The sequence below is a fragment of the Toxotes jaculatrix genome, chromosome 7 (genome assembly GCF_017976425.1).
Source record: "Toxotes jaculatrix isolate fToxJac2 chromosome 7, fToxJac2.pri, whole genome shotgun sequence".
Lineage (NCBI taxonomy): Eukaryota > Metazoa > Chordata > Actinopteri > Toxotidae > Toxotes > Toxotes jaculatrix.
The window spans coordinates 26,148,238-26,168,232 of NC_054400.1; the positions used below are offsets into that span (position 1 = coordinate 26,148,238).

Sequence of the window (19,995 nt, forward strand, 5' to 3'; positions counted from 1 at the left end):
ATTTGTGGCTCCACCAAAGATCAGTGAACTGCAAGCTAAAGACAGGAAATGCTGATCTGAGATCATGAACACAGTCAAAATGGTGGATACAGTGGGGTTTAATACTTTAAACAATACTTTATTGGTATATAACAAGATTTGTAAAAGTTGTCAGTGAAAGGTTTGTAGAAGAACATCTAGATCTGTATGTTTTACAGAAACAATTCCTTTTCATAATTATTCCCTTTGATATATAGTGTAGATCTGTCAAGAGAAATGTGGAAACAAGCGAGTCATACAGCCCTGCCTTCATTTCACACAGCTTTATCTCACCAGAGCAGATGGCCAGAGCCACCTATGAAATATTTTTAGTTTCATTTGCCAGTTCATGAAAAGGTTTAAGTTAAAAATGAAACGAATGAAACAAAATGTGAAAAAGACAGAACTGCTGCAATTAACTCTAAAATACAAAGATAAAAGATATATTGTTGAGTGAATATGGTCTATAACTGGTCATCAATCAGGTTTAACTGCTCAACTGTTTTTTTTCAGTGTTTTTTTTTTTTTTTTTGTGTGTGTGTGTGTGTTTTGGCAGTTGTATTTTATTTCTATTAAGAATTAACCATGCAACAACGTACAACCAGCTTGTGTTCCTGTAAAGCACATTTAGAAAATCCCCCCAAAAATCACTCATTTACATAAATATATTTAAGAGACTTCAAATGTAATTGATGAGTTTCCCAAACTCAGTACAGCAGATAAACAAAACTGCTGCTCTTACTGTTGCCTTAGAAAATCAGCACACTCTTATTTACATTGTTACCCTCAGTAGAAAAAAAATAAAACAAAATAAAATAAAATAGGCAAACATTTTTTGTTCAGCTCTCAGTGGGCAACAAATCGTTTTGGTTGAGTGTAACATGGCCCACTGCTGCGCTGCTATTTGCCTGACACTGGTCTATAACTTGTAGCCCAGCCCAGATCTACTGATGTGGCAGAAGAGCGTCATGGCGAAACACATTCCCAAAACCTGTCAGAAACAAGAAGAAGAAAAAAAAATGAATTGTAAAATACGACAGGTAAACTTATTGCCTGATGGTTCTGCATGCACATGTTCTTATAGTTTTGTGGCCCTTCGTTCCAAATTGCAAAGTTTGTCAAAAATTGTCAATCAGTCAGAATACAGAATGAAAGCTGTAAGGTCCATGTGTGTAACTGTTGCTCTGGAGATAAAGATTACTGACTAAAGAGTTTAAAACTCAGCAAGAAAACCCCTGAACACTAGTTTCTGCTAAAACTCCCACAATGCAGTGCATTTTAACAATGCAAAAACACAATAATGTAACACAACTAAAAAATGATCATAATATATATCCAAAATCAAAATGTATGGCACACCATAATATGAACTATTGCTTCTGTAATATAGGTAGGAGTGTATTGATGAACGAGGGATTTCAGACACTTCCAAGGCTAAAGCATTAGCAAACATTTGCCCATGTACACATCCAGCAGACTCGGAGCAGAGTCTTGTTTCTGGCCACCTGATCAAGGTAAGTCCCAAAGTTAGTCTGCTCTCAGCTGTGGCTGGGGCTCCACCAGTTACTTAGGGAAAATTAGTCTTCTGTGGCATATTGTGTAGCCTGCTATGGACTCGCATATCGAAGTGAGTACTCTGCGGAGCCACTGTTTCCACACAGGGCGCCAAAGCTCCATTCATGTGCTTAGATTTTGAATGGAGAAGTTAGCAAAAACTACTTTCTTAGCAGTCTGGTGGTTACATTTAAGTGATGCTTTAACCCTGTGAGCCCGTACGTATCATATATGATACCCACATTTCTGGGACTCATTGCATCACCATCAAGCATAAACTTTGCATTTAACCCTTTTAGATGAACTCTTATGCTCGTATACTGACTCCTGGTGGACCCCCCTCACTTTTCCAAATGTTTTGACATGTGTGATACAAACAAAAAATATACTTAGAATTTTTTTTTTTTTATTTTTTTTTTTTACATTTTGTCAAAGGGACAAATAAAGAGTTCATATTTGAAAAATTAGAATTTTCTGACCATTCTTTCATAGTTCAGGTCTCACAGGGTTAATGCCTCCACCATCAGTTTACCTCGATAATGCAGAGAACAATGACAGAGATTCCAGTGGTTAGGAAGTTTTCTTCAAACAAGGCCTTCAGTTTTCCCAAACAACCCTGCAAACAGAACAGAAATGTGAGATGAACTGCAACCAACAGACCAATGTAATAACAAGACTATGACTCTGACCTCTGACCTTTACAATATGTTAATATGAGCATAAAATTTCATGGGGGTTACACTGTGTCTACCTTCTCCCTGTAGTTTCTCTTAATGGGGTCACAAGAACCCTGGCAGCATGATTGAGGCACTGTGTCTCCCCAGTCTGATGCATTATAGACTCCACAGCAGTCCAGCTGAAACAAATCATCCAGAGAAAAATAAATATCCCACAACAACACACTGAGATCACATGGCTCACCAAAGTCATCTGCGTCACCACAGCGTGTGCGCTGCCAGCATACACACTGCGCTGACACACTCACCTGCGTCTGAACCAGATCCCACTCAGTCGTTGCATTGGTAGCCTTTCCTTTGGCTTTTTCCAAACCCTTGATGAGATCCTCTTCCACCATGCGAGCTATCTAAACAGTGAGGAGAGATCTGCAGATTACACACAGTCTATGTGCGTTTACTTTGCGAGCACAACATATGATGTGAGTACTGGTGGATGTAGCCCTACCTCTGTTTCGTACATGAGTAGCAAGCATGCTGCGGTCAGCTCCACCAGCATCAGACAGAACAGCAGCAGGAAAAACTGTCAACAGAGTACATTTGAAAAGTTATTTTTACTCTTTCACTTACGTTAAACTAAATGACAGCACCACTTTTACCAAGTTAACTGAGATGAAGGAACCTATTGACTTGATGCAGCACTGTGCACGATCCCATGTTTTAGGTTCCTGTTACTTAAAATGTTGCAGTTTAACTGAGCTATAGAAATTTAGCTTGTTCACATCGATCTAACTTTTTGTCACAGCAGCAAACAGGTAAAGGCAGAATGTGACAAAGCTCAGTTTTTGATCACATTCATCCTTTACAGGACACCAGTGGTTTGCTTCTCAAAGCAGTGTAGCTGTCACTGTATGATGCATGTCAAAACACACACGCCTGTTGTTTTCTGTGTAAAGTTTTACACACCAGAGGCGTCCTCTCTCATGTTAATTCTCCAGAAAAAGCAGCTCTTTATTACCTTTGTTTTCTGGATCGGTCACATCTCGGCAACTGTGCCATGACAACATCTACTCGCTAATTAGTGTTAAGTCCACGTGAATTGTTGCAACAAATTTCGTGGTAATCCGTTCAGTAGTCGTCGAGACATTTCACTGAAAACCCCCCCAAAAATGTCAACTTCATGGTGGCACCAGACAAAAAGTCAGGGATCATTAAGTCAGTAGGATTCATCCTCTGGGAACTATGAATCTGTACAAAACGTCATGGTCATCACAGAGTAGCATATGAGGTCAGAGGAGGACTAAGTTTCCCTGTGCAATGAGCAGATATTATTGGATAAAGTGGTTTAGATCCTCTGGCTAAACTGGTGACTTGTTTACAAAATGTCTGATCATCTGACTGTTCCTGTTCCTATTTCCCTGTTGGACTCTGGTGTTGTGATGCTGCCATGTTTCCCCAGACTACAATGAGACCTTAACTGATAGTAAGAAAAAAAAAACAAACCCTAAATCATCCTTTAACAAACAAATGCTGTTTTATTAGTAATACAGAATATGTGAAGTAGATATGAAACAGAAACATGTTTGACAAAGTGTCAAACGTTTCTCCCACTTTGACTTTGACACGTGGGGGGATTTTTTTTTTTAAACTCCATGACTCATCGGTGGTAAAAAGTATTTGTGGTTACCACCAACGTGTAAGAAATGACAAATGTTTACGAACAAGCTTTATAGATCGTGTTAACCCGGGTTACAGAGTATCAGCATCAAGCCCTGCAGAAACGTTTTGGTTGTGAAATATCTGCCTCCCAATGTAAATGAGATGAAATGGCAGTTTGTTCACAACACCGAAAAATAACACAAATGGCATTCAGAACAATCATGTCTTAATATGTCTTTTCAGAGACTGTGTTGCAGTTACTCTGGATAATCCACAGAGCACATGGTCAACAGTTGTAAATGGGACTACTTTCAACCACATATAAAGTCTATATAAATCCCATCAGTTTGTCCCACTGAGCTGTGTCAGCTAGAAATGCTTGAACAATGATCAAAGATCACACAACTAGAACAACAAGGCAACCAGCTGGAGCACCCAGGGGTGCTGTGTTTGTGTGTGTGTGTGTGTCGTACCGTCAGGAGGAGACAGCGGTTCTCCTTCAGGGCGCCCAGGAATCCCAGGAAGGACACGCAGGTGATGACGATGCCACTGATCAGTAGCATGTTTGCAATGTTGAAGCTGGCCAAGGTCGGGATGAGAGCGGCCATCTGGAAATTCACCATCATGTACACGCCAAGGCCCAGTACCGCCACACCACACATCTGACAGGAGGAAACACACGCCACAGTCAGGTGCTTACGTCTTAGTTACCTGATTACATGTTAGCACCACTGAGTGGTTCACTGCTTTGCTACAGGGCATTTTAATCCAGTGGTGGAGTGTAGTACAGTCACTCAGGTACTTCACCATGTTTCAGAGAGAAATTTTTACTCCATGACATTTATTTAATAGCCGTATTTACTTTGCAGAGGAAGTTACTAACAAAACAAATCGGTGTATAAAATACAACACATTGCTACACGTTCATCTACACAACAGTGTTGTATTTCAGTTAAAGTTAACTCCAACTCAACCAGCTGCTCCTTATGTGTCATATCATAAATATAATCCAGTTATAAAATATGTGGACAATAATCGAACACTGACAGGATCAATAGTTCTTCATAATGACTGTTACTTCTGATACTCTAGGTCCATTTTACTGATGATTCTTTAACTTAGATAAAGGATGTAAATACTCCACCACTGACTTTTTCCCTCTGTCAGTAGGTTTGGCTATGTTTGAATTTGTTCCATCACTTCAAGAGGCAGAATCTGGACATTTAAACAATGTATCCAGTCCTTTTACATATTTATTTAGTTTTCAGACATTTAACAAAGGCAGGTGGTGTTCACAGCTTACAAATGTTCTGATATTATCATGTCCTAATTCCCTTTATTCCTTATTAGCTGAGCTATACCACAATCTTTCCACAATTTTAAGAAAACCCCTGGTTGATAAAACTAGATTCTGAACCATGTACTGTGATGATCTCTGAATATGAAGCTGCGGGATGGAGACATACGTACGAAACATAAGAAGTTGGCGACACACATGGTGTACTTTAAACACTTGAGGCAGCCTTGAGCCATGGTGCGACACCTCTGATCAGACCTGCAGCAACAAACAAACACAAAAACAATCACATTCTCATATTTCATCGAATATGAACAGAAGAAGTGAATGTGATCCACACTCTGAAGCAGCAAGTTATTTAGGCCGTTAGTTTCTGTGTGTGTGTGTGTGTGTGTGTGTGTGTGTGTGTGTGTGTGTGTGTGTGTGTGTGTGTGTGTGTGTCCATATTAATATCGACAAAACGTGACGGTCACTCTGGAGGGAAGAGATTCTGACTCATCTCACTTCCTGTGTTTCCTTTCAGGTTACAGAGTACATTTCAAATACCTTTTAAACACAACATGAATAAATTGAAGTTGCGATGTTCAGGGTGACATCACAGGGTTTTGCGGAAATACCGCAACTTCCCCAAAATACAAAATGATTTTTTTCAAGGTAATTACCTTTAACTAATTATCAAAGCATATATATTTAAAACATTAAATGTGCTTAAATTGATCTATTCATAATTTGTCTTTGCTGTGAGAAAGCTGAATAAATGATGTCAGAAATAAGTAGAATTATGGTCATATTCATTATTTTTAAAGTGTTACTAGAGTTAGTTAAGTTACTAAACTACAGCTCATTTTTCAATTAAGTAGTTTTATATGTTGATACTTCAACATAGATGACTGACCATGTTGGATTCATTTTAATTGTTTTTGTTTTTAAGCTTCTTTTTCAGGTGAATTTATTTTTTTTTCGACGGAGACATGTCAGTGTCAACATGTTTTTATACAATAAAGACGAATCTAAGACAAATCAAGGACAAAAAGAGACAAATAAAGGTCAAGAAATAAAGTTTAGGTCTTACCTGCTTGGAAGAATAATCTCTTTGTTGCTGTTTTCAGACTTGTGCTTGTCAAACTTTGCTGCTTACACTTCCCCTTCTCACAGTGCTATGGACTATGGCGTTCTTCTTGGGGCTTTCAGAAGCCCTGCTCACTTCCTCTTTCGCTATATTAGTAACACGGAAAATCTATGACTGAGAAAGTGCAGTGTGGGACAAACAAAAATAAAAGTAGAAGAGACAGACGACGTATGTCTGTGACACACTGCTTATATTTAGACAAGATTCAGAATTTACAGAAACAAACTAAAACTAAAACGGGCCAGCAGCTGTTGGCAGCTGTAATGTTGAAAAACCTTATTAATATGAGATTTATTCAAAAGCAAAATGTTTGTTTGTTCATCATATAACCTCAAATTAGTAGAAAGAACAGTTGAAAATAACATTTGAAATAGAAATCCATCCAAACCTCATGGAGCGTGACTGGATGTTTAAGATTGTGCTTTGTCTGAGGGTCAGTAGTGAAATATTTGTGTGGGGTATAGAGCAGAGAGGCCTGTGGACTGTATGTTCTAAAATCTGTTTTAAAATGTGTGTATAAATGTATTTGTGTATACTGAAGTAAGTAGTAGTAGTAAGTTGTGTATATTGAAGTCAGAGGGGAAAGACAGTAATTTTAAGTATATTTATCTGACTTCTAAAGTTACTATTTACTCTGCAGTTAAAGAAGTTGTGTTCAGTCACTGCTGCTCAAATGTTTTATTCAAGTAAAAGTACTAAAATCAAGTACTCCTTTACAAGTAAAAGTCCGGCATTTAAAATCCTTCTTAAGTCAAAGTACAGAAGGGGAAGGCGCATCTCCTTCACCACCACCCATATCCAAGGGATCAAACCAGCAACCCTCCAATCTCACCCTCCGGTCTGGAAACTGTGGAGGCCACTGAAGTTCACTGAACTCACTCTCATGTTCATGAAACCAGTGAGTGAGTCTGAGACGACTTTATCTTTGTGACATGGAGCATTATCCTGCTGGAAGTAGCCATTAGAAGATGGTGAACTGTGGCCATGAAGGGATGAACATGGTCAGCAACAATACTCAGACACACTGTGACATTCAGACCATGACTGATTGGTATTAAGGCCCAAAGTGAACCAAGAAAACATTCCCCACACCATCACACCACCACCACCACCACCACCAGCAGCAGCCTGGACTGTTGACACAAGGCAGGTTGGGTCCATGGATTTTTTGTGCCCTTGAACAAGGAGAATAGTAGCAGGAGAAGGATGAAGAGAAGACACAGACTTCACCTTCACTGTATTGACTTACATTTTTAAACAGTGCAAACCAGACATATATGTCCCCAAGCTTGGACACACTCAGTGTCACTTTCAGTCTGTGCAGACAATGCTCTGTAGTCGTGAACACACATATAGGTGCATGCAGTCTTTGCTTCTCCACTGCCGTTGTTGTGAACTTATGCAGACACACCCTGACCACAGGTGGCAACCCGACACATGAATGCAGTGATGGCTGAACTGAAGAGGAGCATCATGTGGAGCTATTATACAGCTGTAAACGAAAACATTGTGAACTGTGATGTCTGTAAGAAGGCTACTCACTGCTGTTGCAACACCAATTTACAACATTTACAAAGTCACAAAAAGGAGAACTCTGAGCTGAAACATAAAAAGAGGGAGGAGGAGGGAAATGACTGTCAGACTATTTTTTTTTTAAAATTTAATCTTTATTTAACCAGGAAAATCCCAGTGAGGTTAAGAACCTCTTTTTCGAGGGAGTCCTGGCCAAAAAAGGCAGCAACAAATACAAAACACAGTTACACAAGCAAATACAAAATAACAGGAAAGAGGCTAAATTTACAAACAGATGTTGTGCATGTTGAGTTTGACACAGGGACAGAGAACACAGAGTCTCTTCAGAGCCAAGGAAGATCCAGGTACATTAGTGAAATTCACATCAGCTGTTACTTTAGCAGACCGATTAAAAATATATACGATATTCAGACATTCAGATCATATCTTCAGCCCACTGAAATGTGATATTTAATTACTTATTTGACACACAGCTGAACAAAATGACCTTTTTGTGTAACTCTGAATGGTAGGCTATAGCATTTGTCCTGGAAACCTGTAGTTTTGCTGGACAACACAGTGATGACTACGTTTGCCCAGAAGTAAAAAGACTCAGAGAGGAAAGGGACAGAACTGAAAGTTCAGGCTTCAGTCACTAACACGGTTACTGCAGTGCACAAAGCAGGTTGGGCTTATTCTCCAGTGGTAAAAGACTCAGTCAAGTCACTTAGTCACTCTTCCTGATTTACCTCACATCCAGGAGGAGGAGGAGTCTTCTTGGAAAGAGCTCACTGTGAGGAAGTGAGGAAGATGGTCAGTCTCTGTGAACCTTTGAAGAAGCAACAAGAAAGGTGTGAGCTGAGAAACACGTTTCATGCTTCTGTCATGTGTCGCTGCTTCTTAGAGAAACGCTGCTGAGCTGTGAGCGCAGTGCCAACACCGTTTCAAAGGTACTGAAACTGTTTATGGTCTCGCTGTCAGCACCGTCCTGGACCAAACATTCAAAAACCTTCGGCTCTGCGACATAGCAAATGTTAAACACTTGAAAGGGCGACTCGTCAATGAAATGCAGTCAGTGAATGAGACCTAAGCTACTTCAGTGTCGGCTGCTGAACCTACCTCACACTCTCCCTGCAGCCAGGTTCCAAACATTAGTGGAAATCCTGAAACCAGACGTGTGGAGACTTTATAGCAGATCTGGGACCAGTTACAATTCCAGTTACAAGGATTTAATGCAGTTTCTCTGTACAGGAATCAATAAGTGAAACTCTGTACATTACAGATTATTTCATTATGATTTTCTATTGTTTCAGTCTTTTTGCAGGCTTTGTCAGAAAATACACAACCTCTCAGTGTGCAGCGTCAAATTTGGATCCAAGAATAATCTAGAAATGTTAACGTTGAACAAAACTGACATGCTTCAGGCTCTTATTTTTAGCCATCCTAGCAGCAGGGCTCCAGGGATGGAAATGTCAGTCTGCTGGTCCACCACTGTGTTGAGCCTGAATCTTGACAACTGTTAGATAGATGAACTTTTGTGGACCATGAATCCCACTGACCTCAGTGATCCCCTGACTTATTTTTTATTATTTTTATTATTATTGTTAATACTTTTCATTAATCTCCAAATACAGAAGATGTAATTGATACAGGGCCTCTGGCTTAAACCCATTTGCAGCTCCCGTCCCTGGTTAGGCTTTTAAACTGATTTTGAAACATCCAAATTAATAACACGATAAAACAGAATCAGCATAAGAAGAACAGGACAGAAAAAACAATGTGTATAGGGCAGTCTCCTTAAAGCTTTCCAGTAGATTATTTATTTATAAGCAGAAGAGCAAAGGGGCCCACACCCAGTTTCTTTTGATTAAGTGGCAATGTCACACAGTTAATTTTAACATACTTCGTAAAGCTTGTTGAGAGAAATTAAAATGTTTCGGTTTATTTGTAAGGACTTCATGGTTCCCAGTATCAAATGCTTTTTTTTCTACAACTTTACCTCAATTCAAACTACTTTTTTTGGTTTCTGTAAAACTGTATGTGGCCAAAGTTAAAATACAGAACAAAACAAGCTTCTCTGTTATTCATCATATTTACCAAGTCTCTGAGTCAGTGGATTCATCAGAGTCAGAATATAAACAGGCTTTTAAGTACAAGTTGGGAACAAAAACTGACGTCATTTCCAGATGATATTTTAACATACTGAGGTCAACCCACACAATCTTTATTTGAGCTGATGTCGTGCTTCCAAGAAAATGGCTCAAAGTCTGGCTACAAACTCAATGTATCTAAGATATGAGTCCTTGGTTTTAGAGCATGAGAGAAAACATCATCCTGAGTCTTCACCTGGGGAAATGAGTCACAGGTAAAAGGCTCTCACACTAATTACCTCCTCTCCCAGTATACTCTGCCCCTCATCACCTTTTTGTCTCAGAGGTGAAGAGGGCTTCTGAAAATGTGGAATTTGTTTGTGGAACAAGTATCTGATATTTTAAACAGTTGATGTCATGTTTTAGGAACAGTAACTCTAAATAATATTTAGAAATAGTTTTGTCTTTTTGTTTTCTTTTTCTTTCTTTCTTTTTTTTTTTTTTAATTCAAGCTGAGCTAACATGTCGTGCAGATAAGCCAACAACAACATAAACATCACCAACTGCCACTGATGTTACAATAAGTTAAAGCTGCTTTTGGCACAGAGGCAGTTACAGAGGTAACTAAACACTGAAGCTATTTTGCAACAGGTTTACTTTATATTTTTGGCAGAGGCCCTGAAACAGTTTCTGCTCATAGTTCCTGTCAGTGTGGGAGCAGATAAACAAGCCAAGACACACAACAGCCCGTCTGTATAAATACATTAAGAGGTCAATTTCTGTAACTAGTAAAAAAAAAAAAAAAAAAAAAAAAAAACCTTTCAGCGGCAGGCAAAGCACAACACATTATCAGACTGAGTCGGCCTCTGCAGAGAATGGTCTAAGTTTGCTAGGCAGATTACAAACTGCAAGAGCAGGCACCAGACAGCCTCAGGTCCTCATCAAGAGTCCTGGTGATAAATGATGGCAGGAGTGTGTATCAGAGGGTCAGTCAGAATATCTTTTAACTGTTCAATTTCTTTTACTTGCCATTTAAAATTAGGAAAGGTTTAGAAGAATTAGCAAAAAAAACACACCTTATTCTCAGGTGCATCACTGAGCACATAGGGTACTGAGCTGAATCCCACTGAGTGCTATCTGAAAAATATTACTTGTGAAAGACAGCACATCTTCTACAGGAAGACACAGTGCCCACACACACTGTAACACATGTCAGTAATCAGTAGCTGCCACATCGGACTTTTAGCCGCGCTGCAAATCTGCTGCGCTGATATTACATCATGTGTTATTATTATCAACAGTCACTGCATGTGCCTTAAAATGAAAGTGTTGCAGTTTAATAACAGTTGTAGGCCCTCACTGTGAAAGAGGAATTGTTGACATGTCAGTGGAGGGTTCCTCATGTTAATAATACTGATTGCTCTGTGGAGACAATGGACAGCTAAGGAAGACAGGCAGTTTCACTCTGTTTCATTTCACCTCTTTGCATCTCTACACCACAACAACACATCACCTGTGCTCATTTTGTCTCTCAAACCAAACCCAGACCACCTCTGCCAGACTATTTTGGGCTGCATAGTTTTTCATCAGTTTCTAAATGTTTGCCAGTGATGAGACAGCGATCAGTAACATGGCTGATCGGTGTATGTACACCAAGCTACAGAAACCCCACATTGTTTTTTCTCTTAAATAACTCTGCCAACCTTCTACACTGTGTTATTCACTGCTGTTAAGGCTGACGGAGACAAACTGTAGCGGTGATTATCACTACCCCATTTTATCACTGCACCTGAAAAGAGGAAACACCGTACAGTACTTTATGGCTGTGAATGATTTTTGCTTTTCTCTGTTTAGCTCATTTGATTTGAAGATAGATGTAAACTGGCCAGCAGACAGTAAGAGTTTGCTCTCTGCAGCTGTCACTAACTTGATGTGAGCGCCATCTTTGGACCAATTTGGGCTATTTCAGGTCTCCCCTCAGTCAGTCCAGGGAGGAGGAGGAACCACACGGAGACTGAAAAGTATATAAATACATACATCTGAGTGTGAGGTCTTTAACTTCATATTGAGATGTTTTCCCACTGTAGTGAGTCTAAAGTAGAAATTTCAAGTAGAAATTTTGCTGATTTCTACTCTTTATTACAGCACAATCCCAGTATTTATGGAGAATTTACTGAACTGATACCTAAAGACTCAACTGTGTTAGTGGGTTAGGGTTAGTCACCCTGTTTTAACTTTACATTACATACACTTTACTATACATTTACCATAAGGTCCTTTAAAGAGGCCTGTGATATTTAATTAAAACTGACACAAAGGCCAAAAATTCTATAATATACAGAAAGACATACAAATTATTTTAGGATATAATGATGAAAATTAGATGCATTCTACATCACACAGCCTACATCTCTCATGGGAAAATGCCAGTTCAGATTTTTGGCATTAAAAAAAATCATGCTGCAGGATCATCAGCAGTGTGTGGAGATCTTTTCTATCGTTTTTGTATTAAAAGCAACTTTGTTCATAGATTTGCATGACTTTTAATATGAAATGTTATCTCTAAGCCCAACTAAATTTAAATTCCGAAAAAGCTGTAAAAACCTTTAAGACTTTTATTATAATTATTGTTGAACTGTATAGAGGCGACAGCTGGACCCAAGATTACACTGCAATGTTCTGTGAAACCAGTTAATAACACTGACATTATTAATATAATTATTGATACAATTATATATTATGGATACAGTTGTTTTGTTAATTTTGAATACGATATTGTCACAATTATTCCATTTAATGCACATCATCTTTATAAATAATTGTTATCACCGCCGTCAATTTTTTTTCATTTGATTAATTATATTCATTTGCCTACCTTCTGACTGCAGTTAAATACTTAGAGTAGCGTTAGTAATTGCAGCAGCAGTAGTATGGGCACTGAAGGAATCTCTGAACTCTGCAAAGAGCAGGTGCCACCATGTCCTATCTCTACGGGGTGCCTGTATGTGGATCTTTGAGTTACACCAATAATAAGCTAATTTAATGTATTTACATTGTGAAATACAGTGGAACATATTTACAGTGGTTCTTGTTTCTCCTGTTTATAGTGATATAATAAAATGGCCACCACAATGTGTATACATATTGATTTTAAATTACTATAAATTATTAAGGATAAGGACATAGACGATATAGATGAAGCGTTACATTTCCATCATCTGGAATGTGCTGTCACGGTCATTCATATATGTTTGTGATTGTATTGAATACAAAACTTGAAGAGAATTAACACAAAGTAATCTCCATTATAGTGAACCATGAAGAGGGTGCCGACGCTGACTGCCCGCTCGTTCATGACGTAGACGCTGGTTGGTCATGTGACCTTGCGTCACTACTCCCCAGCCTTGGGAACTGTCCGCTGGGCTGACTTACATGTGAGTTTTGTTGATAGTGCTTAGTTGTGTGTATGTTCAGTATTAAACAAACATTAGTTTGACTTAAGAGTTTTCATTCACCTACAGAATAACTGTTCACTCTCTGAAGGGTCTGCTGTTGTCAGTTTGCGTTGCGTGAGACTGCACTGACTTAATTATAGCTTGCTAGCTAGCTACCAAACAAATTTAGTTAGCTCAGTTAGCCTAGGGAAAGTTAGCTAAACAGTATTACTTGAGGAATAACGTACTTCCTGTAGACTTATCAGAGTTGTTTTTCTTTTGAGTCTGCAATTGAGACGTGTTCATTTTGCTTTTAGCCACTGCACCAGCAGGGTAATGTTATGCAGAGCGGGCGGTCATGGCTTGGAAGTCGAGGACCCGCAGCCTACAAGTGTTTGACACGGAGCAGAGTGCTGACACGGTGGAGTGGTGTCCTGTTTCACCGAGCCACAACATCCTGGCCTGCGGGACATATCAGCTACAGAAGGGGGTGAGATTACATACGAACAGTGCCAACTGTCCCGGTACATCCAGTACCTGTCAAGTGGACAGAGCCTTGTACTAATTAACACCAGTGTAGTTATTTTACATTCATATTGCAGTTAAAATGCATGTTTAGTTGCCCTTATTATCAGTCTTCAAACTTTTTAAGAAATCGTTAATATCCGCAGGAAAACTTAAATTCACTGTGCAGTACAATTGTTTTGGTTTTATTTGGAGCACACTGTATTTGTAACGATAACTACGGTGCTTTAGTGCGTACCTCATTTTTAGGTAGTAGAATACTACTTTACCAACAGGTGAAGTGAACAGTGACCCCAGGGCCTTGAAAACTTTGGGTGCACTCTGTCTTGGTTGGTTTGTGGAAGCTTGACAATCTCTTACTTTGGGCTAATATACCATTAAAGTACAACTAGTCGATTCATCAATCAGCCCTGTAATTCAGTAAAATGTTAAAGTTTTAGTTGGTTTATACCGTTCACCCAGCCTGTACAGTGAGTGTGGTAGACAGCTGTCTGTGGGAGTAAGAGCTGAATATTTCTAAATGTTTAAATTGTTCTGAATTGTGATGTTCATTGCAAACAAGAAGTTATCTTACATTTTAATAGTGCAGCCTAAGTTTTTGTGACTTTAATTTATGCAGCAATAAAAGGTACAGTTATTCATGCTCCTGCTGGTGTCCTACTGCTGACTGATGTACGCCACTTTTGCATTTTTCCTGTAGGCAGGGGTAGAGGATGTCACCCCAAGCCGGACTGGTCGTTTGTACCTTTTTAACTTTGAGCGAGGGGGATCGATGAGTCCTCCTCTCACTGAGCTGCAGCGCTTGGACACAGCGGCCATTTTAGATATGAAATGGTAAGAAATCAGGTTTCACCAGCGTGGCCGTTGTTGTCGCTGTTTGTTTCCTTCTTATTGGCTCTTTTGCATGTTCTCAGGTGCCATGTGCTGGTGTCAGAGAAGGCAGTGCTGGGAACAGCAGCTGCTACAGGGGAGCTGCAGCTGTACACGCTGTCAGACAGTCAGGTGAGAAATGTGACATCAGAAGAATCACACCCACTGATGCCTTTTCAGCATTTAGCTGATGTTTGTTCACAGAGTCAGCATGTACAATCTTTCTCTCATGGTCACTGCGTACATGCATCAGCCACTAAGATCAAAACTGGGATTTATAAGTTGAAAGCAGCCTTTGCTGCCACTATAAGTCCAGATGTGCCATTGTCTTATAAGTAGAGAATCTTGAATAAGCAGCCTTTTTGGCTTTGCCTCTATAGTATATTTAGAAAATTATATATATTGTATATAGTATATATAGAAATGGCTTAACACAACAGACCTGCAATGAATAAAATAATAAATGCAAATAAATACAGCATATACTGTATCACTGAGTGTGTTTCGCCTCTCAGAGAGGTGCTGATTGGATAAATGTTAGTCGTTTTGCAGGCTGGAGTTTGTGGTTTGTACTCAACTACATTACATTATAGGCACTGAGAAGTTGTTTTAAAGGGACAAACACCCTCTAACATAATTCTGTCCTATTAGACTTTAATCAGCTCCTCTCTGACACAGTTTCTAGATGGTAAGTCAGTAATAAGATTCATAGACTTAGGATTTAATGCAGAGCTGTTGTATTAACTTACTTTAAATAAATGATCGGTGGCCTGGTAGCTTAAAGTGATGAGGTTTGGCTGTGGATTTTAAAGTGTACTTGGTGTGACTGTTGTGGTGGTCTGCACTCATGAATGTGTGTATCCAGTAGGAAGGCAGCTGCAGTCTGCAGCCTCTGAGCAGTTTGGAGGTGGGAGCAGAGCGGCTGGCTCTGTCATTAGATTGGTCCACAGGTAGAATGGACAGGTGAGATACTCTGCATGGTCCAGAATCAGAACAACTACTGCTCTATTTTTCCATTTAACAGTATTAAATTGTGTGCAGAGGTCTCTGTGGTCATGTCGGTTACCCCCTGTGTGTGTCAGCAGCAGTGATGTGCGGGTGGTGTGCAGCGACTCTGCAGGCTGTGTCAGTGTGCTCTCTCTGGCTGAAAGCTCTCTGACAACTCTGTCACAGTGGAAAGCCCATGACTTTGAGGCCTGGATCTCAGCTTTCTCATACTGGGATACACAGCTGGTTTACTCTGGTAACACCCATTAAAATCATAGGCTCTCACCTCCCCCACCTCTTTTCTTCATGTGCCTGTGAGTGTATTAGATTTACTCACTGTATGTCGTGTGTATATCTATTGTATGGTCAGCCAAAAGTAATAGTGGAATAAAACAGGGAAACTGGGAAACTGGGTAATTAGTATAAGCAGTGACAGCCACCTTGACTGAATACAAAAATAATATAACAACAGTGAGCACTCACATCAGAAATGGAAACAAATCAAAAGCAGTCTAGTTTATATTAACTTAATACGACTTAACTTAAAACTTTTATACATTAACTTCAATTAACCACCTTGAACCCTGTATTCATATCATTGTCTTCATGCAGTATTTATGTTGGAGTGACAAATAAATAAACAGTTTCTTCATTTTTCATAACTAGTTTGTGAGCTCATGTCGATCAGCATATAAATTGTCTCTCCTTAACAGGTGGTGATGACTGCAAACTTAAAGGCTGGGATCTCAGGGTGGGCCCATCCTGTCCCACTTGGACCAGTAAAAGGTGAGTACTGATGCGATTCATTTGGACTGTCCATTTAGGCAAAGGACAGTGACAATTTCTGATCTGTTCTCTTGAAGGCACTCAATGGGTGTGTGCAGTATTCAGAGCAACCCACATCGAGAACACATCCTGGCTACAGGCAGGTGAATATCCCAATGAACTATATGTGGCATTGTGTGAGAATTGTATGATTGTGACTGCTGTTTACTACCGTTGCCTCTGCTGTTCTCGGCCTGCTGTAATTATCTGTAAGTCATTTGTTATTGCTTTTCTTTCTGCAGCTATGATGAGCAGGTTTTGCTGTGGGACGGCAGAAACATGCGGCAGCCTCTCAGTGAGAGCGCGATGGGTGGTGGAGTGTGGAGGCTGAAGTGGCATCCAACCCATCAGCACCTGCTGCTGGCAGCCTGCATGCACAATGACTTCCATATCCTTCACTGCCAGCAGGCCCTAGGTCAGTATGAAAGAGATGATTTTAGCAAACTAACATTTAGTGTCCAGGCCAACACACATTGCATTTGAACCCCTGCAATTTGGGCCCTATGTGCTAAAAGGGTTACATGTCCCACACAGATCTTTCAATATTGATGTAAAGTTGTGCAAATTAAAGCTGAGAGTTTAATGAGCACTCATCCATTATTTTATTTTAGCTTGAATGTGCTGAAGCTCAGAGTCTGAAAAACTAAAAATGTGCAAATGTCCAAATACCCATGGTCTGGACTGTAATGTTCTGCTGAAACAGTTATCATGGAGTTTCTCTGTAACCATGATGTTTTCCTCTCATTGTCCAGAGGGCAGTGGGGGAGCTTGTCCCATTGTCGCCTCCTACATCCTCCACAACTCCCTTGCGTATGGAGCTGACTGGTCCCGGCTGTCCCTGGAGAAACCTGCTCCTTGCTCCCCTCCTGCTGCAGAACCAAAGGAAAGCCTCACAGAAAGCAGAGGACACTTAAGGATTCAGTATGAATCTCCCACTGCCAGCTTTGACACTTCCCTGGAGGATGATGCTGGACGATACATCCCAGAGGGTGTTGCGGCGCCGTCTACCAACCCTACTGCAGGCCCCGTCCTCAGCCCTGACCACGATGCCCCCTCATTGTCCTGTCTGCTCGCAAGCTGCTCATTCTATGACCATATGCTCCATGTGTGGCGCTGGGACTGGAATCCAGATGAGGCTCAACAGGAATCACAGCAGTGTTGACCAGATGACACTATAGAAACATGTTCTATCAAATATGAACCAAAGTACAGCAGAATATACAGCCCAGCTATGACGTGCGCGTGACACACTGTTATTAAGTCCCCTTCACTTTGGAATACCATATCACAGAATGTGCAGTTAACAAAACCCTATATTTTCATAACTACACTGATTTTTATAAACTTATATTTACACATGAAGATCAGTATAACCGTTCATCCACGATCCTTCCCTTTGTTATAGCTTTTTTAAGCATTTTGTGATTTTGTTAAAGAAACACAGTAACACCTCGTTTGAAGACCAGCATCAGCTTTTAACACATGAAGCAGGGACCCATACTGTCTGTGTGAATGTTTCTGAAGATTTTATTGAGCACCAAAGGACATTCTCTTCATTTGTAAGCCTCTGGCCTTCTAGGAACTTAGTGCTCCTGGATTCAGTGAAGTGTGAATGACATTTTGACAGGATTTATGCTTGATGATGTGATTTTAGTCCAAACAGGCAGGGTGAAGGCTGCTATTAAGGCTCCCTTGTAGTGAACCTCCTCTGGAGAACCCCCTTTTTTATTTGTCAAGTGTGATGCCAGCCTCTGTGCTGCTACCCAGAAATCTGAGGTGGTGACCTTCACCATATGATGATTTTGTAAACTTCACCACAGAACGTCCATGACATTTTCTGACCAATAAAATTACATTGACAACTTCTACTTTCACTGTTAATATCTTTACTTGAACACAAAAAAAGCAAAAAAAAAAAAAAAAAAAAGGACTATCAGCCTCAGAACATTCATCTCTGTGTCATAATTTATTGTTAACCCACATGGGAACTCCTGGTTTAGTAATAGTTTTGACATGTAAATGATGATCAGCTCAAACTGTCCGACTAATGTTTACAATAATCAATGAACAATCCTGCCACATGGATCATGGACCTTCAGGTATATTTTGTCTGATCACTAGGTAACAGAAAAGTCAGCCACTTGTAGAAAATTGATTTTCTAAACATAAAATACAATCCTGTGTGTGATGATTCTCCTCAGTGCGTCATGTCAGTTGGTCTGTAGCTTTCAGCCTCCAATTAATCAGCAGTCTGTATCTTTCCCTGTAAATACACTACACCGTGAGTGTGTCTTTAACGCACATAGTTCTTGGGATACAGTTTGAAGAGCTTCCCTGCCTGTGTGGGTTCATATCCATACTTCTCCAGCTGTTCTTTGCTGAAAGTGCCGTCTTCAATGTCCTTCTTGATCTGAGGGGCCACCAGCTCCTCAAACAAACTCTGTGCTGTGAGTGGAGGCTCTGTTCCTCTAGGAGAGCGATAGGAGACGTAGGGTTTGAGTTTGAATCCCTCCAGGTGAGGCACCACAAACTCAGGAATCATGGCCCTTAAGGACACAAACTTTCTGCTTGCGAGCCTCAGTCCGGTGGGCCTTGCACCCCTGCCTTTATTATGAGTCCTTGATCCACGCTTGCTGGTGAACTCAGACATCCGGTCCGCTCCTCTCACCAGACCCCTCATCAGAGTGGATAACACACCCATGGTGCCACAGCGTTTCCTCCTTCCAGAACAGAGAAAACCTGCGGAGAAGGTAAATAAAACAGAGTTTTACTCATGTTCCCTAATGAAAACTGCATCAAGTACAACCCCTGAGAGTAGAGACTTTTCCGCCAGCCTGACAGCCTGTGTCTAGTCGCCTCGTTTCTCTTAACTAATGACATGTCAACCCGGACATTAAAGGAGTCCTAAGAAGAAACCACCATCTTCAACGAGAGTTAAAGGAGACGATTGTTACCGTTTACTGAATTGATTAATGGTTATTTATTACCACACTGTTCCCCAAGAAGAGGAAATGACAAAGTAATGAAAACCTTAGAAAACCTGAGCTGTGCTGCCTATGGTATACGCTTATCTCACGTACTAGCTAGCTAACGATAACTTACTAACCGATTAATACTAATGAAACATGCGCCGACGGGCTAAATACAGATTTACACTAAAATGACACACACCGTTTAAAGTTTATCATTTAAAATTGCCCTTAAGTTTCTAATTTATTACAAAAATTCGACTCATCTCACCTTGAGCACACTGTTGGTCCGCTGCAAGAAATGTGTCTAACTGTCCAATGAACTGTTCTGTGATTGGCCGAAACAGACCACGGCCCACCAATTAAAATCAAAGATACTTGCACTTGCCTGTCTGTGATTGGGGCGTGTCAAGTTTGCCAGCGTTACCCAGAAAACAGACGAATTGCCCTTC

The 19,995-nt window shown here is 40.2% G+C and overlaps 3 protein-coding genes across 5 annotated transcripts; 1 reads left to right on the forward strand and 2 right to left on the reverse strand.

Annotated features, from left to right (window-relative positions):
• Nucleotides 1-97: 97 nt before the first annotated feature.
• Nucleotides 98-6,422, reverse strand: LOC121184916 (leukocyte surface antigen CD53-like). 2 transcript variants are annotated; one of them, XM_041042843.1, is made up of 8 exons: nucleotides 6,275-6,422; nucleotides 5,376-5,460; nucleotides 4,379-4,567; nucleotides 2,755-2,829; nucleotides 2,558-2,656; nucleotides 2,324-2,428; nucleotides 2,105-2,188; nucleotides 98-1,009 (listed from the first exon to the last, which is right to left on the reverse strand). In XM_041042843.1, exons 2-8 carry the CDS (start codon nucleotides 5,436-5,438, stop codon nucleotides 938-940), a joined length of 687 nt encoding a protein of 228 aa, XP_040898777.1. In that variant the 5' UTR covers nucleotides 5,439-5,460; nucleotides 6,275-6,422; the 3' UTR covers nucleotides 98-937. The 2 variants fall into 2 exon arrangements, with proteins under 2 accessions (XP_040898777.1, XP_040898779.1); XM_041042845.1 differs by having other exon boundaries at nucleotides 961-1,778; nucleotides 2,085-2,188.
• Nucleotides 6,423-13,308: 6,886 nt separating this feature from the next.
• dph7 (diphthamide biosynthesis 7) lies at nucleotides 13,309-18,556 on the forward strand. 2 transcript variants are annotated; one of them, XM_041042875.1, is made up of 10 exons: nucleotides 13,309-13,367; nucleotides 13,685-13,857; nucleotides 14,593-14,726; nucleotides 14,807-14,894; nucleotides 15,631-15,725; nucleotides 15,845-16,005; nucleotides 16,463-16,535; nucleotides 16,613-16,678; nucleotides 16,817-16,989; nucleotides 17,327-18,556. In XM_041042875.1, the coding sequence occupies exons 2-10, from the start codon at nucleotides 13,726-13,728 to the stop codon at nucleotides 17,734-17,736; spliced, it is 1,332 nt and encodes a 443-aa protein (XP_040898809.1). In that variant the 5' UTR covers nucleotides 13,309-13,367; nucleotides 13,685-13,725; the 3' UTR covers nucleotides 17,737-18,556. The 2 variants fall into 2 exon arrangements, with proteins under 2 accessions (XP_040898809.1, XP_040898810.1); XM_041042876.1 differs by having other exon boundaries at nucleotides 15,848-16,005.
• On the reverse strand, nucleotides 18,452-19,868 carry mrpl41 (mitochondrial ribosomal protein L41). The gene is made up of 2 exons (XM_041042877.1): nucleotides 19,815-19,868; nucleotides 18,452-19,313 (listed from the first exon to the last, which is right to left on the reverse strand). Exon 2 carries the CDS (start codon nucleotides 19,273-19,275, stop codon nucleotides 18,868-18,870), a length of 408 nt encoding a protein of 135 aa, XP_040898811.1. The 5' UTR covers nucleotides 19,276-19,313; nucleotides 19,815-19,868; the 3' UTR covers nucleotides 18,452-18,867.
• Between the last annotated feature and the right edge of the window lie 127 nt (nucleotides 19,869-19,995).